At 34.2% G+C, this 26,932-nt stretch overlaps 1 protein-coding gene across 1 annotated transcript in view; it reads right to left on the reverse strand.

Moving 5' to 3' along the window:
* Nucleotides 1-12,449: 12,449 nt before the first annotated feature.
* Nucleotides 12,450-26,932, reverse strand: part of GUCY1B1 (guanylate cyclase 1 soluble subunit beta 1) — a 42,264-nt gene continuing 27,781 nt past the window's right edge. Inside the window, exons 6-14 of the mRNA XM_081304139.1 lie at nucleotides 24,617-24,847; nucleotides 23,735-23,851; nucleotides 22,661-22,794; nucleotides 19,269-19,466; nucleotides 17,048-17,285; nucleotides 15,884-16,024; nucleotides 15,212-15,366; nucleotides 14,738-14,864; nucleotides 12,450-13,637 (exon numbers count right to left, since the gene is read on the reverse strand). Of these exons, the coding sequence (XP_081160265.1) occupies nucleotides 13,614-13,637; nucleotides 14,738-14,864; nucleotides 15,212-15,366; nucleotides 15,884-16,024; nucleotides 17,048-17,285; nucleotides 19,269-19,466; nucleotides 22,661-22,794; nucleotides 23,735-23,851; nucleotides 24,617-24,847 (1,365 nt within the window). The 3' untranslated portion in view covers nucleotides 12,450-13,613. The remainder of the gene's footprint in view (nucleotides 13,638-14,737; nucleotides 14,865-15,211; nucleotides 15,367-15,883; nucleotides 16,025-17,047; nucleotides 17,286-19,268; nucleotides 19,467-22,660; nucleotides 22,795-23,734; nucleotides 23,852-24,616; nucleotides 24,848-26,932) is intronic.

Genomic DNA, 26,932 nt, shown 5'->3' on the forward strand with positions numbered 1-26,932 from the left:
CTAATTTCCATAATTAATTTAATTACCCCATAACAGTGCCCAGCAACTTTTATAAAAATCCATTATCATATCATTTGTTATATGCCTGTCTTAATTAAATGCCTGTAGAAAGAAGATCATAAGTACATAAAATCATGTCAAATTTAAATGACATTTAAAAATTTCATAAGCTAACAAACCATAACATACCATTCATTTACATATGGCTTTGTCAATGGCTATTGAGATTTCATTAATAAATTAATGTTTTTCTAAGTCACTAGCAGAGTTTGTCACTTTAATAAAAACAAGTCAAGCTCTTTTTTATGACATCTTGTAAGTGATCAGCTGTGTGATATGACCTGGATATTTCTTTCCTAACTACCGGCTGTGAGGTACTTATTGAGTGGATGATCAGCTCAAACTTCATACTTTTTAGACGCATATGGCCACAGAAGTTGCTGCTGATGCTTTGGATGAAAAATAGAGTGGTTATGTCTTCAAATTCTCTGTGAGAATGACAGACAAGATTTCCCCATGAACAGATTATCTTGACCTATGATCATGGCTGCCTGCTACTGAGTAAGGGGTATTCTTGTTATGGACCAAGGAGAACTGGAGGGAGAAAATGCAAATCTCTTCAGGGTTGCATTGTGGATGCCAATCTGATGGTTCTCAATATGGTTACTGTGGGGGAAAAAAAAAAAAAGAGGAAAGAATGTAAAGGACACTACTATGTCTTGTCACCTAGGACCCAAAAGAGAGAACAGAATCCTCAGACTTTTCAATCTACATCTGCCTATATGTTGTCCAAAAACCTTGAAACAAACAAGATAAGAAACCTAGGACCAACACAAACACCAACACATTACTCTGAAGAAACAGTGTAGGAAAAATAAGGAACAGGCTGTAGAATATGCTAAATCTTTGGCCAAAAGAGTGAAGGAAGCCCCCCCCCCCAAAAAAAAAAAAAATGCCCAGAACAAATTGCCAAGAGTCGTAGGTTGTCCTTTTGGAGAGCTTCTACTTTGAAATCTGAATGCAGTCAAAAAAAAAAAAAAACATTTTTAAGAGTAAGAAATTTAAAAAATCAAACATCCTCTAAAAAATTTTAAATAAAATAAATAAAAACAAGTCAAAGCCACTTTTAGGCTACAGGCTCCTTACTTAGCTGATTCCAAAAAATTCTTGTTTACAAAGGAAATGCATTATATCATTCTTTCTCCTGAATTATAGTTTCTCCTGAAGTAGTGCCCTCACTTAGAAAAAAAATATTTTTTGAAGAGAAGAATAAAAAAGAAAAGAAAAACCAACACATGATTAAGTTTCAGAATATTTATTGCAAACACCAAATGTTCAAAGAGGTGAATAATTCCAGTTATTGAAGTACTTGAAAGAGAGTTAAATCCTAAAGATCAGTTTTCCAAACTTAAACATTAGATAGAGGCCTACATGAAAGCTTGATTACAAATGTTAGTAGCTGCACAGAGGTGTATTTTTATATTGTATATTTGTGTAGTGTGCTTATAAAACAGCAAGGAGATTAACTTTGAGGGAGTAGAAGGGAAATTATTAAATTGAGAACTTGGAAATCCGTTTGGAGTAAAGAATGATTGGAATATGGTAATCCTTGAATTATTATGTGTGATTGTCACATTACAGCAAAGTAAGAAAAAGCTAGATAGTTTATTGAATGGAGTACTTAGACTGTGGATGATGCCAAAAAGAAAAAAAACAGGCAATATTTTATATCTAAGCATTGTCAAAGAATATGGGAATATGAGATGAGAATTCTCATGCATTGATGCATCCAAGCATTGTTAAAGAATATGGGAATATGAGAATTATGATGCATTGGTGAAAGTAATGTCCACAGATACAGCATCTGGTAGTCAATATACCAGTACTTACGCAAACTAAATATAGGCACCAGCAGTTTTACCCTTGAAGAACACCCAGACACACACACACACACACACACACACACACACACACACACGACCCTGGAACTTGGTGAGAAGAGACACTAGAAGAGATTGAAATGAGGACTCATTTGGCAGGCACTATACTTCCTGTGATTGAGGATAGCCAAGTTATAAACTTGAGAATAATAAGAATAATAATAGTTTTTTGTCTTTTTTTGCATTTTGTATATTTAATATTTTCTGACTCTTTTGACAACATCCTTCAGGTCTTCCATGACTCTGTTAAAAACTACAATTTGGTTTGGGTTATAGATGTGCACGTGTGTGCTGGGGGAAGGATGTTCAAATAAATAATCTGTAGTCAGCACAAGAAATTAACCACCAATTGGAAAACACAGATAAATAATTTATTTTTCTCCTTCAACTGATTCTACAGTATCTGAGAAGGACCTCTGACAATCCTAAACTCCTACTGTGTGGCAAGACTCTGTGTTGGATGTGTGGGCCATGGAGTGGATGTGCAGTCCAGACCCACCTTCTTACAGGGTCTATTGGACAAGAAGACAAGAACATCAAAATTATATAGAGAATGTATAATATACCAAAATACACTCTACTGTCATTATATGTAAAAAGAACATAAAAAAATATACAGAGAGAAGAATAGCAATGGTATTATACCCAGGTACTCTAGGGACATAGACCAAAATCAGAGTGGAAAATAATGAAATTTTCATGTATAATTTCTTGGACACCTTGTTAGAAGAATCAGGAAGAAAACTCAATCCAAACTAAAAAACAACAACAAAAAAAAATTCTTTTGGTCAGAAATCTCTACAGTAAGACTGAATGCTAGTCAATGGTGGCAAAGTACAGAAGATCAAAGATGACCATCTTCCTGGAAGATTCCCTCCACACTCTTAGTAGAAGTTTCACTGAAAGGTACAGTAAATGGTACTCTTTCTCTATTTCAATAGTCCATCAGGGTTCACAGTTGAGTTGTGAACATCAGGATCAGTTGGGTTTTCAGGCCAAAGAATATAAGCCTTTTATACTTATAGGGGCCAGTTAGTGTTGAAATGTCTTTCCTATGGCACATCATTTGGTTTGTTCTGATCTAGCCCTTATGATTGCTGTCATGTGACACACATCTAGTTTCATCATGTTCTTCTCTAATTCAGCTTTGATTCCTGCCATTGACCTGAGCCTCTAAATCTTGTTCTTCAATGCTAGTCATAAGATGCAGGATAAAGCCACCTGCTGTATCTTCTCCGAACTATTTGCTCACCTGTTTGACTTCTGCACCTGAAACATAATCATCTTATATAAAGACATCCACCAGGCATTTACTACTGTTTGCTTGTTTCAGATTCAAGAAGCGTTGACACATGGTTGGAATCCGAACTCTAGTATCCAGTTGCCAGATACTAACTGGATCAGTTACTGATTCTGTTTGACTTTGCAAATTACCCCAAGTTCATACACTCCAGTAATATGAAGACGATAATGATAGTTTCTATGCAATGAATTGCTACAAGGATTAAACACATGCAAAATATGCAAAACTGCATTTGGCACATAGTGACTATAGCTTTGTTTCCTGATCATCAATTTTGCTGCTGATCTAGAATTTCCTAAGAGCTTAAAGGGCAAGAGGGATTCTGTCCCCATTTATTGCAACTCACTCATGTCTATTAATTTTGATTATACATTATAATACAGTCTAATATTTAAGGATATGTATAATTTTAAAAAGGAGCTCTGTGACTTTTATTATGGTATTAACATTTTTTTAAATTCTTTTTAAAAGGACTTTAAATGTCAAAAAATACAATGAACAGTATTCCATGAATTTGGAATCTTAAGCATTCACGAATCAGGAACAAATATTAGTTAAGGGTCCCAACAGGCATGTGGTCCCTGAGGTAGGGGCACTTGCTCCCTCTGAAGTCTAAAGAATTTCTATAACTCTGGAACATTTTGTTGGGTGCAAATCAAGAAGTGTGTAAATGTTCTAATATTCACCTTTTGTATAATGCTCTCTCAGCTAACACTTCGGTAATATTCCTCCTGTCAAGTGCAGAAATAGCAGGTTGGGTTGACAGGGAAAGGACAACCTTTAACAGGAATACAAATGAAAAGAAGAAATATAATGTGGGTGGTAATTGAATGATGAACTAGATCTTTATAAAGAGCCTTCACTTTGTCAAAAGATAATAGGTGTCGTTTAGTGCTTTGTAATTGCTTCTCATTAAAAAATTGTAAAAGAATTGTCAAGTGAAAATTTAAGATCTTTTATTATCTCAAAATATTCAGTTGCTAAAGTTAGAAACCCATAAAAAGATCCAATTTCTTTTTCTTAAATATTTTCCTAAAATCTCCCCTATAGAACCATTTTTTTAAAATATTCTTCTTATCACCATTTATATTACGTTGAGGTATATGGAGTTGAAATATTCAAAGTAAACGTTCAGGGCTGGGGATGTGGCTCAAGCGGTAGCGCGCTTGCCTGGCATGCGTGCGGCCCGGGTTCGATCCTCAGCACCACATACAAACAAAGATGTTGTGTCCGCTGATAACTAAAAAATAAATATTAAAATTTTCTCTCTCCCTCTCTCTCTCTTTGAAAAAAAAATTTAAAAAATGTTCAATTTGGAGCTACATATTATAAGTCAAAATAAAAAGTGCAAATATGTGTATATATTTTTTCTTTATGCAATGATCATTTTCCCTTTCAATTACTCAGGTAATTTTCTCCTTTTGTTTTCATAAATAACAAAATCGGCTCAATTTGTTGGCAGGAGGAAACAAAACAATAATATATGTAAGATGTCTTTGTTTCTTATGGAAGATCTGAACAGTTGCCTGTGTTACATCTAGTCCAAAATGATGACGCCTAGTTTTACGTGACCATTAGGCATGTGGAATGTAATTGGTCTGAATTTATATATGCTGAAAATGTAAAATACACAATGCATTTAGACAACTTACAACAAAACAAAGAATTTAAAATACATGGTTACTAATTTGAAATGTGTTGCATGCTGAAATGATATTTTGTTTATATTGTGCTAAATAAAATGTTATTAAAATAAATTTCTTTCCTTCTTTTCTGTTTTTTGAAGTGTGGCTACTAGAGATTTTTTAAATTTAAAAACTCACCATGTCATAGGTGACTCTTTGTACTTAACCTTTTATTTATATTAGACTATTTGGATAGAAACTACCCTTATAATTTTCTAGACAGACTTAAAACTTATTGTGATTAAAAAAAATTATACTAGTGTATCAAGGAATGATATCCACCCTGATATTTAATATCATATCTCATATTTATAGTGGAAAACATAAAATTATTAAAAAGATATTATCCAAGAACATCACTGCACATGCAAATCGTCACTGTCTAAACAATTTTAAATGCCATACACCTGAGTTCCAAATTTCTGCCTGCCTCTAGCACTCTAAGCTAATGACTTCCTTTGATAGGTTATTAGGCTTTCTTGTCAGATCCTGAACCCAAATTCTTCATATTCCCTAATAATTGTTTTCTTCAGGTCTTATTCTCACCTTCTCTCAGATTCCAGGGCACAAACATCTCATGGGCCACAAGTTCCATGTCCCTGTAATGATTTTTGCATAAAAATAAAGGAACTCTCTTCAGCTGTGTTATTTGTGCTAATACATTCAAACTTAGATGTACAAGGTTAGGTGTGTTGTTGTCCAAAACTTTATGATTATATTTTCTCTATGGCTATATGTGAATTCTATTGAAGTGTATTCATGTGATGAAGAAAGCCACAAAAGGAACAGGATTTATGCATCTTTATCAGGGATGTGTTTTGTGAGTTAATACAGTTGAATTTTCCCTCAATGACTCAAAACTGTTTGGTAGGCAACTTTAGTCATCATTCTCCAAAATAAGCATTCTGTTTCATTAATCATAGAAGTGACAATGCCCAACCTTTATGTAACACTCACTGACACTTCCCATCCCCAATTTTTAAGAGGTAGTTTCCAATTCAGAAGGATGACTAAAATTTGGATACTTGAGCTCTGTCTGGGATATAGACTGTACCACATACACCATGTGGACTGGAAAAGAATGATTGAATGAAAGGACATTTTACCTTTCTATATAATAAAAACCACAAGCCTTCATTAAAGAATTTGAACTTAGGTAACATAATTAGGTCAATATCAGGATACACTTTTAGCAAAAACACCTATATTAATACTCATACACTAATCTAGTCATTCTGACTTTAGCTTGAATACAAAGTCCTCACCAGATTTGTTTATTTTGTTTATTTCTTAGAAGCTGGCTTTCAAACCTTTCAGTAGATCTACTCAGTATTCCAAGACTGCTAAAATTAGTATAGTCAAAACTCAAAAGATTTTATTATGAAAGGGTCAGACCAAAGTCATAGTGCACCAAATTCAAGGTGCACTGTCATTTTTACTGCCCACCCTCAACCCCTACATACAAAAAAGGAATTTTGGAGCAGCAATTAACTCTACATACTATCTGGACTGGAAATATCTTTACAGATTAGGAAACTGAGTGATAAGGAGTTAAAAGACTCAGGGCTGGCCTTGCCACATTGAATTCAGGATCTTGCATCCTGTCCATTGTTTTGTTTTGTTTATCTTACTACATTTCTTCTCTTCAATATAGTAGAAGTAGTAAGAACTAGAAATGCAATTTTTATAATGTAAAATAGGGGAGTTTTTAAATTTTATTCTTGTAAATGAGCAGTAAATTTTTATTGGCATTTGATAGCAGATATGAGCTATCAGCAACTTAGTTTGCTTATAATAATACTGTACAGATCTACTACTTCTGTTATAGGTTACTTTTTCTGGAAAATTTATACAACTTCCTTCAGAATTAGCTATAACTATTTGGTTGCAGTTTCTGAACAAGTTGTGTGAATGGATTTGATGTAACACAAATGGACATAATGGGTGGAAATAATTATTTTTGAACTCATTGGGGAGTTAGGAGTGAATTCAAATCTGCACACAGGAAATGACAGTCAGTTGACAGTTAAATTAGACAGACGAAAGAAATTAAAGGCATAAAAATAGGAAAAGAAGAACTTAAATTAGCACTATTTGCAGATGACATGATTCTATACCTAGAAGACCCAAAAGGGTCTACAAAGAAACTACTAGAACTAATAAATGAATTCAGCAAAGTGGCAGGATATAAAATCAACACGCATAAATCAAAGGCATTTCTGTATATCAGCGACAAAACTTCTGAAATGGAAATGAGGAAAAACACTCCATTCACAATATCCTCAAAAAAAAAAAAATACTTAGGAATCAACCTAACAAAAGAGGTGAAAGATTTATACAATGAAAACTACAGAACCCTAAAGAGAGAAGTAGAAGAAGATCTTAGAAGATGGAAAAATATACCCTGTTCATGGATAGGTAGAACTAACATTATCAAAATGGCGATATTACCAAAAGTTCTCTATAGGTTTAATGCAATGCCAATCAAAATCCCAATGGCATTTCTTGTAGAAATAGATAAAGCAATCATGAAACTCATATGGAAAAATAAAAGACCCAGAATAGCAAAAGCAATTCTAAGCAGGAAGTGTGAATCAGGCAGTATAGCGATACCAGATTTCAAACTATATTACAGAGCAATAGTGACAAAAACAGCATGGTACTGGTACCAAAACAGGTGGGTGGACCAATAGTATAGAATAGAGGACACAGAGACTAATCCACAAAGTTACAACTATCTTATATTTGATAAAGGGGCTAAAAGCATGCAATGGAGGAAGGATAGCATCTTCAACAAATGGTGTTGGGAAAACTGGAAATCCATATGCAACAAAATGAAACTGAATCCCTTTCTCTCGCCATGCACAAAAGTTAACTCAAAATGGATCAAGGAGCTTGATATCAAATCAGAGACTCTGCGTCTGATAGAAGAAAAAGTTGGCTCCGATCTACATATTGTGGGGTCGGGCTCCAAATTCCTTAAAGGACACCCATAGCACAAGAGTTAATAACAAGAATCAACAAATGGGACTTACTTAAACTAAAAAGTTTTTTCTCAGCAAGAGAAACAATAAGAGAGGTAAATAGGGAGCCTACATCCTGGGAACAAATTTTTACTCCTCACACTTCAGATAGAGCCCTAATATCCAGAGTATACAAAGAACTCAAAAAATTAGACAATAAGATAACAAATAACCCAATCAACAAATGTGACTTACTTAAACTAAAACGTTTTTTCTCAGCAAGAGAAACAATAAGAGAGGTAAATAGGGAGCCTACATCCTGGGAACAAATTTTTACTCCTCACACTTCAGATAGAGCCCTAATATCCAGAGTATACAAAGAACTCAAAAAATTAGCAATAAGATAACAAATAACCCAATCAACAAATGGGCCAAGGACCTGAACAGACAATTCTCAGAGGAGGATATACAATCAATCAATAAGTACATGAAAAAATGCTCACCATCTCTAGCAGTCAGAGAAATGCAAATCAAAATCACCCTAAGATACCATCTCACTCCAGTAAGATTGGCAGCCACTATGAAGTCAAACAACAACAAGTGCTGGCGAGGATGTGGAGAAAAGGGTACACTTGTACATTGCTGGTGGGACTGCAAATTGGTGCGGCCAATTTGGAAAGCAGTTTGGAGATTCCTGGGAAAGCTGGGAATGGAACCACCATTTGACCCTGCTATTACCCTTCTCGGACTATTCCCTGAAGACCTTAAAAGAGCATGCTACAGGGATACTGCCACATCGATGTTCATAGCAGCACAATTCACAATAGCTAGACTGTGGAACCAACCCAGATGCCCTTCAATAGATGAATGGATAAAAAAAAATGTGGCATCTATACACAATGGAGTATTATGCAGCAATAAAAAATGATAAAATCATAGAATTTGCAGGGAAATGGATGGCACTAGAGCAGATTATGCTTAGTGAAGCTAGCCAATCCCTAAAAAACAAATACCAAATGTCTTCTTTGATATAATGAGAGCAACTATGAACAGAGCAGGGAGGAAGAGCAGGAAGAAAAGATTAACATTAAACAGAGACATGAGATGGGAGGGAAAGGGAGAGAAAAGGGAAATTGCATGGAAATGAAGGGAGACCCTCATTGGTATACAAAATTACATATAAGAGGTTGTGAGGGGAATGGGAAAATAAACAAGGAGAGAAATGAATTACAGTAGATGGGGTATAGAGAGAAGATGGGAGGGGAGGGGAGGGGGGATAGTAGGGGATAGGAAAGGTAGCAGAATACAACAATTACTAATAGGGCATTATGTAAAATTGTGGATGTGTAACCGACGTGATTCTGCAATCTGCATTTGGGGTAAAATTGGGGGTTCATAACCAACTTCAATCTAATGTATGAAATATGATATGTCAAGAGCTTTTTAATGTTGTGAACAACCAATAAAAAAAAATGCCAAAAAAAAAAAAAAAAGATAGTGAACTTTCCTATCAGAAAACCTGTTCTTTCTGAACTTTGATTCCAAATAGCATTATCTGCTGCCCTCTGGTGGTCCTATGAACCATTGTCTGAGACTGCAAAAAATGTAATTATCACCCCTTCAGTAACAAAGGAAATATGAACATGCCATTTCACAAATCAGTAATAGATTTTTTAAAAATGAAGTAAATGATTAGTTCTTAAATTTTATATATATATATATATATATACACACATATATACACATATTTTAATACACGTATCTATGTGTATTAAGTATAGTATATGTGTGTGTGTGTGTGCATTCAATTATGAAAGCATAGAAATACACACATTTTTAAAAAAAATTTTTTAGTTGTAGATGAACACAATACCTTTATTTATTTATTTTAATCTGGTGCTGAGGATCAAAATCACTGCTTCACACAAGCTAGACAAGTGCCTTACCCCTGAGCCACAACTCTAGCCCCCCCCCCCCCGCCCCCCACACACATACCTTTTAAATTCAAACCAATAAACTGCTGTCTTTCATCACATTTGATTTTAGTTTTAGGCAGAGTTTCACTGGGTTTATTTCAGGATTCAGCAAACTTAAAAACATATTCTCTGTTTTTTCTCATTGACCCTCTTGTTTTCTCATGACACGTGCTGTCCCTGATTTAGCTTTAACAATATCTTTTCTCAATGATTTGTAAATTTACATTTCTTCTAATAACTCCCAAAATGGTAAGCCAAAGTTCTAACTCTTCTGATTTCTCTACATGTTAATTAGACTAAAAAGAAACCTGGTGAGTGTTTACTGTAATTCCTGTTTTAACAATGAGAACCATTTTGAAGAAAAGATCTGAGACTTTAGGAGAGATTATAGGGCTGGTAACTGGCTGTTTGGAAATTTGAGTTGATGCAATTGGAACAAAATATGCTCTTTTCTCTCTACACATGTTAATGCCACCTACAGAGAATAGCCATTTCTCTCTTAAAAATATTCACAAGAACTTCAAACCCATGTATAATGTTCTATCTTTCCCATAAACTCATTTCCCCATCTTTATTCTCCATCCTGTTTAATGGGAACCATCATTTACTTACTAACCAAGCCAGCAGTCCTCTACTTGACTCTTACCTTCCCCTCAGCCCCATTAACCCATAGGTATTATGTCCTTTTAATTTTGAGCCTTGATCACTCCTCAGTTAGCTTCCTCCCCTGCTGTCACCTTAAAGTAGACCCATACGCAAAGTACAAACAGCACCTTAAATACACACTTGCTCCTTCCCTTTAAACCCTACACCAATGACAGCATGATTCTTTGCATACACTAATAAAATAATGGAATTTTAAAGTCTCCTCTTGTTTCCAACATCACTTGTTATTCCTCGTCCCCTTCAAATCTACTCTTTAGCTCCACTGCTCAGAATAATCCCTCCTTCCCTTCACTCAACAAAAGTTTGTCAAGTGCTATTTTTGTGACAGATTCAAGGGATATTAAGGGAAAGAGCCTTAAGAAACTTACAGCCTAATAGAGAAATAGATGATGTGTTAACCATTCTAGGTATTTCAGGACATCAGGGTACGCAGAATCTAAACTTGCTTTAGAGAGTTTGGAAAATCTCTAATGAAACGTTAATGAACTAAGGGTTTAAAGAGAAATAAGAGTTTGTCATCAGAGTATGGACATAGCATTTCCAAACAGAACAAATCATGCTTGCAAAGGTAGCAATGATCAGAACAGGCTGTTAAAGGTGATGATTTTTGTATCATTGCTAAGTGGAACAGCAATGAATAACAATTATGTGACTTTAGGTAACAGGACAATTTGGATTTGTGAAAGATTACTTTCTCAGCGATTTGGGAGTGTGGAGTGGAGAAGGTGAAAACAGGAAAAAGGGAGTTTACAAGGAAGATCTGGCAATTGTTTGGCAGATGATGAGTGCCTGAACTAGGAGACTGTAGGCATAATAAGCAGATGTTAAGATTCTTCCAAGAGACCAAAATTGCAATGTTGCTTTCTCAAAGGTAGCAATGATTTGCTCATCAATACACTCTGTTAATCATACTTGAGATAATTAATAAAGGAAAAAAATATTTTAGATTATGGTTTCAGGGGTTTCAGTTTGTGATCTCTTGTCCCTTTTACTTTGGGCCTATAAGAGCACATACATCATGGCAGGAGCACATAGCACAGAAGATCTGTTTACCTCATGTCATTCAGAACACAAAACAGAGTACAAGGAAGGGGCTGGGGCCCTAATATCCTCTTAAAAAAAAAAACAAAAACAAAACTTCCCTCCCACCAGGCTCCACCTCCTAATGGTCCCAGGCCTCCAGATGGCACCAAGCTGAGAGTGTAATACATGAGCTTTTAGAAGACACTCCAGATGCATACTATGGCATGACCTAACTGCCACAATGCCTGCCTCAAGTAAATGCTCAATAAATACACATTGGATTCTGGGAAGACAGAAGTATCACTGGAGTTGTTTTAATCCTCCTTAATCTCTCTTCCAAACAGACATAATGTGCATTTTCAACTCACCCATCTTCTCTCAAGTTATTCATTCCCTAAGTATTCATTCTTTACGTTGAAGACACCTCATGATTATGAATATTAAATATCTTAATTATTTGTACACATCTGTTACCCTTAAAAGTTTGTGAGCTCTTTAAGTACGCTGACGCCATTTCATATTTATGTCTGTTTGGCTTCTGTGACTAGCCTTTTTCTTTTTTTCCTGTCACTTTGTTGATACTAAAGAAAAATAGCATTTAAGGCTATTTCTTCCCAAGATGAGCCATTAAAAATTTCTGTGTACAATGAACCAAAATGCATTCTGCTGTCATATATACTTAATTAGAATTAATTAATTAATTAGAAATTTTCATAACTAAAAACATACACTGTATGCACCTACCTAGCAGCAAAAAAATTTAAAGTTATGACAATAGTAAATACAAATTAAACTTTAAAATAAATAAGGTTATAAAATAACTCCAAAAATAACACAAATAATGCACATGGTGACATTGATATCATCCAACTGAAATAAAAACAGTCTAGAGAGAAGTGGAAAAAATAATTTATTGCAGATCTTTTACACAATAACATTGAACATTTATACATATATTGAGTGTGCTGATATGAAAGACTAAAGTTAAAGATATTTTTACACAAAAGTAGTTGCACTGTATTTTATAAAGATAGTTATTAATAAATTATCAGACACATTTTAAGAGTAACAGGCCAGTTATACCAACAGGAATGCATTCTAGGTTGAAATCAGACTAACAATTCTGAACATAGTGCCCTGGATAAAATCACATCCTTCTGAGTAAAAAACAACAAAAAAAGCAAGCTCATTTCTGGAAGTGAAAGTTTAAGAACAGCTCTATAGCAGTACCCATCAGTGTATTTCCAGCTTTATTCCTGGACACAGCTAGAGTCCCTGACCTGTAGCCCAAGTCAATGTGACATCTCAATGTGAAAAAACAGCTTTTTATAACAGCTGCAAGTGGATAATGTGATTTTATATAAGGGACACAGGAGAAATGGGAGCACTTTAGAAGAATTATGATTGCCATGTGATCTGAATGGCCAACCAAACACTTTAATAGCAGAAATGTATATTTTGTATTTCCAAAAGGAAATTACCGTACTTCAAAATAGTCACTCTTAGCGTGGTATATTCATTCTTACTTTGGAAGTCTGAAAAATAAATGGCATTTTTTCCTAAAACCTAGAATTCAGTCCTTTAGAAAATGATTTCTATAATGACATACATTGACATGATATAAACTTTGTTCTATGTTATAGTCATTAAAATATGCATATAGATGTGGAGTATTGAACAGATTTGGTAAATAATTATATATATCTCCAAATACTGCTCTGTTTCATTTAATTAAATTCAACAACTATTTATTAGGTGCCTACTACTTGCAGATCACCAGTAGGTAATGCTCACAGTAGATTTTGAGACACATGAAGCTCACATCATCCACATCAAAAGCCAAACTTTAGATAGTATACTAAAACCTTAAAAATAATCAGAAGCAGAGCTAAAGTTGAATAACAGAGCAAGATATATCTAGGAGAAGTGCTTGGGATAATCAGATAAGACAGTGACATCTGTGTCCATCCATAGGGAAGCATGGCTCCTTGGCTTGGCACATATTAGGAGACAATGGGAACTTGATCTGCAGTTCTTTTCATCTCCCAATCTGAGATTCAGTTATCATCCTGATTAGTTTCCTTTAAAAAGTGAAAGAAATGCAGAATTAATTTGTAGTGATAATAAATCTTGCAACATCCCTCTAAATACATTTTTGTGTTTCTGGCAGTATGTTTTGCATTCATATCTACAGTGTCTATAAACCATTTACAATACAATTCAGAGAAGAATTATTCTTAGGGTCACCCAGCTAAGAAGACTAACACTTGAGATATAGTTTATTTTTCAGAAAAAAATAAAAATGTTCATTATCATGCCAACCTCATAGGCAAATTATTTAAAAGCAAAAACAGCTAAAAAAAATAAATATTTAAACACTTGGCATTCCATTCTGTTTGAGACTTGCTATACTCTAAAAGGCAGTTTACATACACAGAAATAAATATGATTAAGTAGTCTCACCCGCTCTGAAGAACCAATAACGTAACAGGGGAACAGAATGTCACACTGGCTTCTGATGCTCTACCTCGTGAGGTGGAAGAGGCTAGATGTACCCCTGGGATGAACTAGGCCACTGCAAGGGGCATGATTCCACCTTGGGTGCGCTCAAGTCCAAGGGTTCTGGATAGAGTACAACCACAGTACTTGCAAACTCCTAAAACTTCCCTACAGAATTATTTAGAGTCTGGCAAAACATAAGTCATTCATTCCACTGGAAGAAATTCAAAATGGACTTGAACTTCAAAAAAATCTCCAAATGCCCCACAGGGAGATACTTTGGACCTTAAGCTTCATGGTTAAGAAACCTCCCAGGAACTGTAGCCCTTACTTAGTCCTGGTGGTGATCTTAGAACTAGCCCAGCTCTGAGGGGACCTAGTAGGGAGGGTGTCCCTTTCCAGCCCACTCAGTCACATCTGAACTAAATTAGGAAAAGCAAAAAAGGCAGTCCTTCTCCAGCTGGTGCTTTGATTTTAATTTCATTGGAGAACAACCATAAAATATCACCTACAAGGTACCAATTGATCTAACTGGCTCATATAATGTTTCAGTTTTGTAACCCTGTCTTACTTAAGAGTTAATTTCTATAAACAAAAATTCATTTCCAATGAAACACACTTCTAGGGATTATGACTGAACTCCCCATTTTATACTCTGTTTTTAAAATAAGGTTCGTCATACCTCTGTTCCTGTATTTTTTCTGGAGAGGAACCAAACTTGCATTGGTTCTTTTTTGCCCTTCATGGACACTGGGCCTCTGTGCTCCAAATGGAATTGTGGATCTGAGTTTTCTGGAGACATAAGACATCTAAAAGAGAGGGGAGAAAGAGTAAAAAGAGAAATAGATAAAGATTCTTGGGAGAAGGGGTCATGTACCCAAGTTACAAATTAAGACAGCAAAAGTTTCTAAAGTTGTATTTCAAGACACTCCAGTTTTTTAGTAATAATGATCATGTCAGGAGTTCCTAAGGTGATGTAGAATCATTTCAAATGGGAACAATGACATAATCTTCTTAAATGAAAAATAATCCCAAAGCAGGGGAAAGAAGTGGAGGTGATAACCACTTGAAGATAAAGAAAAAAAAAATCACTGAGTTAACACACATGCAAGAAACTCAAGAGAAACTCAGTGAATACCAAGGCTTTTCCCCTTACCTGTAAGTGTATTCAGAAACATTTATTTTCCCCTTTTCGCCTGTAGTTTCTGTTCTGCTTGTGAGGTTGACAGTGTTTCCAAAGAGACAATATCGGGGCATCCTCTGTCCTATGACACCTGTCACTACTTCTCCCGTGTGTATCCCTATTGTTATCTGCAGAAACCAAAGCTTTGCTTTAATAACTTTGATCAGTAATATGTGCATTTTTGCTTATTTTGTGTTATGGAATGCAGAATCATCATATAAAATCATAATAATTCTCTATAAGAACTTCAAGCACATCACAAGTAACTTCAAAAACTGTCACCAAATCTTGTGTCCCAAGAAAAACATTCTGTTCCAAAAGAATCATTTGAAGTCTGAAGATTGAAAGATGCAAAGTAAAGAGATTTTAAGCAATAAAACAAAAGATATGAGAAGTTTAATCTCATTCTCATGACTTTTCAGTACATGGGACAAATGAGATAATTTCCAATATAAGAGAATGTAATACAATGGGTTTAATAAAAATACTCTGGAATTTATTGTCAAGATGCCCTTCTTTGCACATAGTAATGATCTCCTGCACAAGAATATAAATTCATTTCTCTCAAAGGTCTACTACCAATATTACACACACACACACACACACACACACACACACACGTCTTTTTTTTTTTTTTTCACTAACCTGAACAGATTCACCATCTACTTGAACCTGGCCAGCAATTTCCATCATGTCCAAGGCCAGGTGGCAAATGGATCGTGCATGGTGGAGGCAGGGCTCTGGTAAGCCACTGACTGTCATGTACTTATCACCAACGGTCTCCACCTGACATAGCACACATAGTCAGATGTCCACTGGTTAGCATAAAAATGATACTTTCATTTGTTACTATAATAAAAGACAAAAATCTTCCCAGAGTTCTCAATAACTTTAAGCTCTCCTTCCTCTTAATTCTATTAAAATTCCAACAAGAAGAAATCTTGGAATTATTTGGAATTTATGCACTTGGTACTTGGAGTTATGAATGAGCATAGAAACAATTAGTTTCCTCTAGTAAGCAATTAGTTTCCCACCTGAGATCCCCTTCTAATTCAGTAGAATAATGTATTATTTTATTTCTCCCTGAAATATGAGACATTTTGATGGCATAAGTGCTCCACCTGAAGTTCAGTGATTTATCATGGTCCTTAACCATTTATTCTTATGATATGCTCAACAAGTGCTATATTGTGCCTCAGAAAATGACTATAAAATAAATAGTCCTTGTGAACTTATATTACCCTGCATGCCTAGAGATGGTTTAGTTAACATTCTTGCCTTTATGAAGCACTATTCCACTGACTTTCATTTTTCCAACATTTTATTTGTTTTTAGTTGAAATAAGGGCAGAAACACCGAATAAATGTTTATCTTCAAATTGATATTATCTAAAAGCAAATCTGAGTCCCAAGGTCCTGTCTAAAGCTCCCTGACTTCTTTACAACGCAAGGCATTTATATAATTCAGTAAAAATGTCTTTTACAGAGTATTAAAATGAATGCTATTATTTCTACTAAATGTGATAAATGACCTGCATGGTTTTGTTACTCAAGTGCAAATGAGCTGCTGAAGATTTTCTTTTAACCAGGGAATCGTCTGCTCCATAAAACATTGATCTTGGTTACATGGAAAAGAAAATTTTATAACAAGAAATAATTATTTAAGAAAACGGTAAATAGTGACTACATAGAGGCTTACTGACCCAAGACTGCAGCTATGGTCTAAGAATAGGGATAGTAGTGCTTCTGAAGGGGAAGTTCAGAGCTCAGATTCTGAACAGCACTACAGTGGGTTCTGATGAGGACTTGCCTTATAAACAAAGGGATTTTTCCGTGAATCTGTCAGTGTGTCAAATCTGGTGTAGAGGTCGTTGAGAAGGTTGACAATCTTCATGGCCCCTTCTCCAGATGCATGCTTGCTACAGAAAGCATTGAAGCCCACGATGCCACTGAAGAGGATGGTCACGTTGTCATATCTTTTGGCAGGCACTGGACGCTTATGCCTCAGTTCATTGGCAACGGATGGAGGAAGGACAGAATACAGCAATCTGTTTGTCAGGGTTAGGAGAAAGCCACTGTGAGAAATGTTTTTGCTGGTCTTTCAGAGAGCACCAATGCCATTTGCACAGGGTTTTGATAAGAAACTTCAAAATTAGTATCACATACTTTCTCTATATGTATATACATATATAACACACATATACATATGTGTAAGTATATACATGCATATATGTAATATATGTATATGTATGTGCATATATGTATATATACATATAAATGTACGTGTGTATACATACATATATATGCAGAGACAGGAAATATAGAACATATTATATCATTTGTTATTCTAATCACATATATTCCTAAATCCAAGCCTATTCAAACCAAATCAAAATAAGACAAACAAATAAGTAGGCAAAACAAAGGATTGGCAATGGAAACTCAGTTTTCATATATATATATCCTGTTCCTGCTATTATGACATTCACAGTTTGAAAGTGGTCACTATCAGTGCCTAAAACATTGTATGTAAAACACAATAATAGAAACATGTTTACTTCTCATGAACAAGCAATTAATCTCAATCTTTGTAAAGTAATAAATGAAACAGCACTATTCTGCAGTCTCATTCACACCTCACTTCTTCAAAGAGGACATTGACAAAACAGGTGGAAATTGGTTTAGACAAGAAAACATCTTCTTTCTGTAAGCAACACTGAAAATACCACTATGGCATTGGGGATTGTCCCTTTAGGGACAATTGTGATGAGCACACAGGTGGAGGAGGAGAGGTGATAGATTAAGGAGATGAGCAGAGACTTGTGGGCTCTTAATAAAAAGAAACAGGATCAAATGAGGTATCCTCATCTTTTCCCTGCCCAAAGCCAAAGGTGAAGTTTAAATATGCAAAACAGAGCTGAGCTCTCAATGTTTCTTCTAGCCATAGTGGAATGTCTCCAGTCTTCTATTTTAACATCTAAACAGATAACACCTTATAAAATATTAAAGCTATCTTTGAATAGTAAATGCAAACAGAGTAGAATTATTTAGCTTTAAAGGAAATTAATAGTGACTGTTTTATAACAAAATCACCTTGGAAACCCAACATTTTGTAATCTAATCTAATCTAATCTAATCTAATGGAAGGATTCTTGAAGCAAAAGAACTCTAAAAATAAAAAAAAATAATTTCAGAAAGTCAAACCCACCTTGGGAAACAAAACAAAGAAATCACCCTGTGATTAGTACTTATCAGCTACACAATTCAAAGACAAGCCCTTGTTCCAGTTCCCCAAACTCTCTGGTTTGGACTCCAGGTCTAGTGTGGGAATTGAACGCTCTATTCAAATTGACAATTTAGGGGGAAGTGAGTTAAGAGCTTTTTCAATATATTATATAGGATATATGGACATTACCTCAGTTTAAATATGCATTTTTTGGATTATTAGTTATCTATGTTACTGCTATTGTTTGGAACTAACATTACAATCTTTCAGATTCATAATTCCCAGTCCCTACACTAATTTAGAATACAAGAAAAGACATCTTTGAAATAAAACAATTAATTCAAAGTTCATTGTTCAGCACCCACCCAACCCTTGGACCAATGAACGTGGTCAGGATACAACTTTTGCATGAATTCAGAATTTGATTTCGATAATTTTTACACTTTTCTGAGAGATATTCTGACCTCTATCCTTTACCTTGATTTCTAAAAATAGAAGACATATTCCTCTTATCTTTGAGACTGATATATTTTCTTATTCATATTTTCTTTTTACAGCAAACTATGGCTGGGGATGTAGCTCAGTGATAGAGCAATTGTCTGGTAGCCATGAGACACTGGGTTCCAGCCCCAGCATTTAAATAAATAAATAAATATTAAGTAAATAAATAAGAGCAAAGTAGAAGATTTTACCTACTGTTCTAGATATACATCAGTCCCATGATTTTTAAGCCTTGTTAGCAATCTTAACTATAGTATCATCATAATATGAGTAAAACTTTGTCCTTATTTAACCATATTCTTACGTGTCTGTCTTTTTCTTTTCATCTTCCAGGGCTCTTAATGTGAGCTGCAGTCTGTCCGTGAGAATTTCCAGTTCTTGGGTTAGTTTGTATTCCTCCCTGAATTGTTCTCCCAAGAGAACAAGGTCGCGGGTGGCATCGTGCAGAGGGATGTCACTCAGATACAGACCTCTCCTTGTCAAATCATCCAGGTTCATCACACTGTCATACAGAGAAATAAGACAAACTCACTCCCAACTCGTTCCCGTGACAAGATCAGCCCTGATTACTGTCACGGAGCATCGTCCTGATAACTCCTACCATTCAAAGGCAGGCTGAAGAAAAAAATGATGGAGAATTGAATTAATAATATGACTTTAGTAACTTAGATATTTAAAGATCTATCAAAAGACAGTGAGCTTGAGATGCATTTTCATCAAGTTGTATTTTTTGGAATCAAAGAGTGTGCAGAAAATGGGTCTATGGAATATGCTTAATATGTACTTAATAAAAAGTTGCTATTTATAATTTTCTAGAATTTTTCCTTATTATAAACAAAGGAGGAAAAAATCTATCTTAGCAGAAATGATGCTTCTTTTGAGAAACTAGTTCATTTTTACCTATGGGTTCTATGAATCTTATAACTGGCTGTATTTATCATTTGAACACAACTTTTTAAAGTTTACAATATTTATTACCCATCTTCAACATATATTTTATGTACTTAAGAGACCTTTTGTGCTATTCTTACTTTTGGTTTTCAGTTCTTCTTCTGTGCTTATTCTCTTCGACTAATTTTTCTCATTTTTTGAAGCATTATTTGACCTTGCTGAATCCTACTGCACTCTTTGTAACTTGTTATTTTTGGAATGACTTAATAATGTTTATTGAGTCAGCCAATATCTGGTAAGTGAAAAGTTCATGGCTCTTAAAAATTCAACTCACACATCTTAAGGTTACATTATTGGTTTTAATTCTGTAAATGCAAAGGAATTCTGGTTACTATGAATAATAATTTCTCTAAAATGACAAAATCAGGTTATGACTTTACTAAACAACTTAAAATTAACAGAAGTTTCCCTTGCAATAAATTATCAGCATAAATGTCCATAAATCTAAGCAAAAATTAGCATCACAATATACAAAATAAAATAAAGATCTTATTAATGAAGTAGAGTCTCTTTAGATATTTTGTTAAATGGAATAGGTAAGCTGAAGCCCACTTGTAGAAATAAACCTATTTAGAAAAAGGCATTGGCCAAACGGTATGTAAGACCTGCCTACAAGCAGAGAAAAAAGTGGATTATTATAAGTTTAAAATGGAAATGATTGGTAAAAAATGTTCAGAATGTTAGAAAAAATGTTCAAAATGTTAGAAAATTTAATCAAATTATAAGTATCTCATTGTTTTAAAAAAGTTACTTTAGGGCTGGGGATGTGGCTCAAGTGGTAGCGCACTCGCCTGGCATGCGTGCGGCCTGGGTTCAATCCTCAGTACCACATACAAACAAAGATGTTGTGTCTGCCGAGAACTAAAAAATAAATATTAAAAAATTCTCTCTCTCTCTCTCTCTCTCTCTCTCTCTCTCTCTCTCTTAAAAAAATTACTTTAATGAGCTAGCAAAACATTGTTCCTCAATTTAAACCAATCATTCAGAAATTATTTATAGTACAAATAAGACTGCTTTTACTTGATCTCTTGGTTTATATAATGTGAGAACAATCTTTCTGTACACATGAGCATGTCAAAGAATGTCTCACTATAGGACAAATTTCTAGATATGGCAGTGAACAAATATACTTCAAGCTGGCTGTAAATTGGGTACAAGCCTGTAAATCCCAGCCCCTTGGGAGGCTATGTCAGCAGGATTGTGAGATCAAAGCCAGCCTCAGCAACTTAGTGAAGGTCCTAAGGTCCTTTTTATACTTTGTCTCTAAACAAAGTATAAAAAAGGTCTGGAGATGTGGTTCAGCACAAAACAAAAATAAACAACAACAAAAAAAACCAGGTCCAATTTCCAGCACAAAACAAAAATAAACAAAAAAACCACAGTACACTCCAAAATTCCATGAATAGAAATTGTATCTATTCGTGAGCTGTTGTTCTACTGAAGCTCAACATAGAAAGAGGCAAAGGAGGAAAAATGTGGATGTGTAACTGATGTGATTCTGCAATCTGTATTTGGGGTAAAAATGGGAGTTCATAACCCACTTGAATCTAATGTATGAGCTTTGTAATGTTTTGAACAACCAATAAAAAAAAGAAAAAAAATAAAGGTCCATCAACAACTAATAAAAATATTAAAAAAAACCAACAACAACAAACTAATACGTATTGATAGCAGGTGAGATACTATTAGATCAATTTAGTTTATTTACATCCCATAATTTTGTCTCTTTTATTTCCATAACATGTAATTTCCAGAAAATATCTTCATTATTCTTATATTGTCATATATATTAACATTTGATTGAATAATATGTAATTAATATTTAATACACTTAATTATTTAATAATATATTGTTCTTATGTGTTAATACTACAGTTATAATATTAAGAGAGGTTGTTACTAAGCTTGTTAGATTTTTCAGAAATTATAATGTAGTATCTTTTAACAGAAAGAGATCATGGTGAAGTTAAATTAAAAATTTAACCAATAATCCACCAAAAAGTGCTTTCTCAAATGTGTTAGTAGAGAATACACATGTATTTTAGTTTTACAAAGTTAGAAATATACAAAATATAACCTAATAGCAACCCCCCCACAGTTATCTTTTCCTGTTGTTCTAAAGCAAATTTAGTTATATTTTTTATATTCTGAATTCCCATGCATCTTTTAGTAAAATATTTCTCAAACTGTAAAAATACCAATGCATATATTTGTTCCCTTTTTATGTTTATTACAAACAACATATTCTACATAATTTTCAATTTAACAATATATGTTGAGTAGTATATCCTATAAAATGGTTAAATAATTTTAATATGAAATAACTGAAATCCAAGAATCAATAGCATCATTCTACAATTTTTGCCCACATAGTATAGAAAGGTTCATTTCTGGGTGCCAAATGTACCCATGCCTTTATGCCATCATATTGGATGCTTTTATTTTTATCAAATCTCTTGAATATACAAAAATATATAATTAGCTAACTACAGATTAGATATCCCATGATACAGTGGCATATAGAACTTTGCAAACGGATTTAGACATGACACATAGATTGTGTGACCTCTTCTGAGTGCAACAAATGTGTAATGAGATCATTTTTGTTAGAGAGAAGTTATAACAAAGGTTGGAAAATCCCATTACACTTTAACATAGGTAAACATGATGGACTATAATGTTATTGAACTCCTGTTAGCTAAAGATGGTACTTATATCCATATCGATCAATCAAAAAAGTATTACCTTGGTGAACACAGAAAAAGTATGCTATCTGCTTCAGGTAAGTAGATCATTTGACCCTTGAGACGTAAGCAGCTGATCTCAGTCCCAGTCAGTTCATCCTCACATTCTAATTTCTCTACATCCAGTAATCCTTCCTTAAAAAGGCAAGACATAACCATTAACTAGTGCCTTTTTCCCTACCATGCAGTTCAGCAACAAGAACACACATTCCTCATTTCCCCCCATGCATAAAGAAGAGTGAGTGCCTCAGAGCAGGAGAAGGCATTTCAACAGGTGATAAGCATAAGTGGTGACATTATGATAGACACTACAGAAAAGTGAATGGATGGTCTCTTCTGAACTCACAAAAGTGGTATCTACTGCTCATATATTTAAAGTTTTCATGAATCTTGTTTTCCCTTATTTTTCCAGTATGGCTACAACATGTATTACCAGGTTCTACTAAAGAATAAACCAAGCCAATCCTGAATTCACAGAGTAGCTGAAAGCAGTCAGTTCCAAATATATAAAATATGTATAGGTATGGCCTTAGGGAGAGATTTAAGAAGGATGAAATGTATCCTAGGTAAACTACCTTTGCTATAATTATCCCCAAAACACAAAATGTGAGATCTGGACACTATCTTAATTAGCAACCACATGATATTTTATCACTTTTATTTTCCCACAAAATGGCACCAAGAAAAATAAACAAGAATAAATGGCTTAGGGTGAACTTAAAAAAAAAAATCAAAAACAGTTCTTCTCATTTCTAAAATAAGTTGTCAACACTGCATAGGGAGTAGAAGATGATGGTTTTACTATGATATGACACTGGATTATCCCAGTGAAACTTCTAAAACTCAGTTCCATAAATTTTGATCAGATAATAGAGCACATGTTTCTCAGCCACACTTTAAATCACTAACATCACCTTTTAGATAACCATGTTTTTGAGGTTTGGCTTTTATCTTGCTATAACTTCTCCATCTCACAGAATGTCACAGTAGATAATTTTCTCTTCTGATAATGTCTAATTAGTAACACAACAGACTTATACTCAACAATGTCTTTGATGCAATAATATCTTATTACCTTGCTTCTCAATACAAAAACGGTATTGATATGTGAAAGGATCCCATGGAAACTAATATCAATATGAGGACGAACCAGAGAGAAGACAGACAGAAGGCTGCAGTTCCCAGGCTGGAGCTAGAATGTAGATAAAGAGCAAAGGTTACTTCAGTAATTGAAATCAATTTTATGATTTTGCATTAATAACTGCATTAAACCAGCTCAATTATTTTTAAAAATAAAAAATTAGAACTATTCTATAAGAAACATACCTCAACTATGGACTCAAATCCCCCTGTATGCAACTCAGTGGTCAAGTGGACAACAAATAGTTGCATTAACATAAACCCTAGTGTGGATTCAGGCAACTAATATCCAAATATAAGCTGATGCAAATAAAATAAGCATTTTCAGAGGGAAAAATAAGGAAAATTGTCTTCAAAATGCAGTATGATATGTTAAATGCCTGGTTAAATGCCCATGTCCTTTGATGCTTTTTCTTCTAAATGCCATGACAATCTTTGTTCTTTTTTTTAAATTTCCTTCTTTTATCTGAATTTGTTAATGGTTGATTTTCAAAGCTGTGTAGAAGGTAAATATGCAATAAATATTTACTCAATAAATGAAAAAATAAATGAAAGCTGTTAACAGCAAGTTCCCCATTTTGTTATTAAAACTAGTATATTATTCTCACAGATATTTCCTGTTGCCCCATAAGTGATCAAAGCAGAAACAAATAAACAAATGTCCTAAGGAAAGTTGCAGTATTTCAACTATATTGTTGATAAAAATTTATGGGATGTGTGATATGCTTCATTACTTGATATAGTCAAAGGGTTAAATGAATGAAGGGCCACATGTATCAAAGCTACCAGGCCCCAAGGCAGTAAGCCATCATTTTACCTGGGGGAGCACTCTGTATATGGCATTGCCACATTGAGTGACCACTAGGTCCCGGTCAAATATTATGTGAAAAGGAAAAGCTTTGCAGAAGGTATACGGGCTGATGCGTGATTCCTGGGTACCATTTTCTTCAAATCTGTCAAGATCTTCATAAAAATCTTCTTCTTTTGACTCTTTTTCCTCAATTAAGAATTGAGTATGATCACATTCTTCATTTCTCTGCTGAATAACCTAGATGCCAAAGAGGGGAAATGATGTTAACTGTCTGCATTTCAGTTGAGATAGCACCTCTAAATATAAGAAACTTGTTATGAGAATTACATTTAGAAGGTTAGTTGTAAAATATTAAAATATATGCAAATATACACATGTTTAAAACAGAAACTATTTCTGAGCATTGATGTATGAAATTTGATGTTTGAATAATTATGGTATCTTCTTCCCCCACCCTGTGACTCATATGGCCTCTTGGGGGTAGAATTAGGGGAAAACACACTCCTCAGACAAACCCATAAGGAAAACCCACAAGGAAACACAACTTAATATGATAAAAATAATATTTAAAGACAATGAAAAATTAATACAGAGAGATGTATATTTTAAAGTATATGCAATGTCCTTTTTTATTTGTCAATTAGCAAGTAAAAAAAATCACAACAATCTAGGTAGGGTCCTAAAAAGGAAGCAACAATAAAGACATCTGCATTAAGCCCCAGGTACAGGCTCACTTGGGCTAGATGTATTCATTTAATATCAAGATTTAAAAAAGGGGATCTCATGAAAATAGAGAAAATAGACAGCAGACTAGCAAAGTAGAAGAAGATCATCAGGAAGGAGGGAGAAGAAGGAAAGAGGGAATGAAATCTGCCAAAGTATGCTATTTTCATGAGTATACCACAGTAAATCATGCATATATATATATATATGTATATATATATATATATATATAATTATAATGCATAAATTACAATGATAATAATAATAATATTAATAATAATAAAAGAGAGATCAGTAGAGCAAGTAGATCAGGAGAGAAAAGAGGAAAGGGAAAGGAAAGGTACTGGGGAATTTGAAATCAATCAAATTATGTTATGTGCATATATGGATATGGTTAATGAATCCCAGTATTATATATAATTATAATGCACCAATAAAAAGTAAAGTAAATATATGAAGTATCTAAGAATAAATCTAATAAAAGATGTGAAGGATCTGTACAGAAAAAGAAAACTGTATAATCTTACTGAGAGAAAGTAAAGACCTAAATAAATGCAGTGAAATGCCATATTTGCATATCTGAAAAAAAAGAAGATTGGAAATGAGATGCATATACTATTTTAATTGAATTCCAGTAAGATTTCCATTCATGGATGTATTTCAAACCTCAATGCAAGGTTTTAAGTTTTAAGTGTCACTGGATTTGATAATGTCACATTACACATAGTACACATTCTAAATGGATAAAACTGAAGATGCACCCGCAAATCACCAACAGGTAAGAACTGACAACTGCCAAAAGAAAATCATATATTTTAACATGACATGGCTAGATAAAATACATGAGACACTTTTCTAACATAATCAATTTAAATGTTGCAGTTTTATTTTGTATAATACTGTACTTTGAAAGTTTGGGACTTTCCATGGTGTTAGAACATAACTATGATAGCTAAGAAAGTACTGCCCATTAGATGGTCATTAAAGACAGTCAAATAGGATATCTCTGTTTCCACGTGGTTCAAATGTAGGCTCACTACAAAATGCCACTTGAACTTGAATATGCTGAACACATAAAAAGAAGCTCACTGGGAGAGACTATACTGACAGAAAAACAATGATTCCCTTTGTTACAGTTACTCTATTAGTGCCTTGAAATTAGCACTCAAAACTAGTGAAGTATATTATCAATAGTAGTTCAAGTTTTGAAGTTCCAGATCTGGCTTCTTTGACCAAAGACTTTTTTTTTAAATGCCAAAATTTTAGTTGAAAAGAAGAATAAAACATAGCAACTACATTTCAAGGCAAAAAAAATAAAGAATCACTCAGAAAAAAAGATCTGTAAAATAATATCTAATTTTATACTATGGATATCTTGCAGGCTGAAATCCACAACTCGGTTAGTTACACAATCTCCTGCTTCCCAGCTGGTGTGTGCTCACAGGGAATGCAAAGAAATTTCTTCTTGCCTTCAGCAATGTATATTCAGAAAGAAACTCTGCTGGCACAAGCAATAAAAAAATATCCAGTATAATGCATTCCAAGGCCAAATATAGAAGATTACTGGTGTTTTCACAGTTCTAGGTGACACATATTTCT

Source organism: Spermophilus citellus, assembly GCF_964194105.1.
Source record: "Spermophilus citellus genome assembly, chromosome: 8".
Classification (NCBI taxonomy): domain Eukaryota; kingdom Metazoa; phylum Chordata; class Mammalia; order Rodentia; family Sciuridae; genus Spermophilus; species Spermophilus citellus.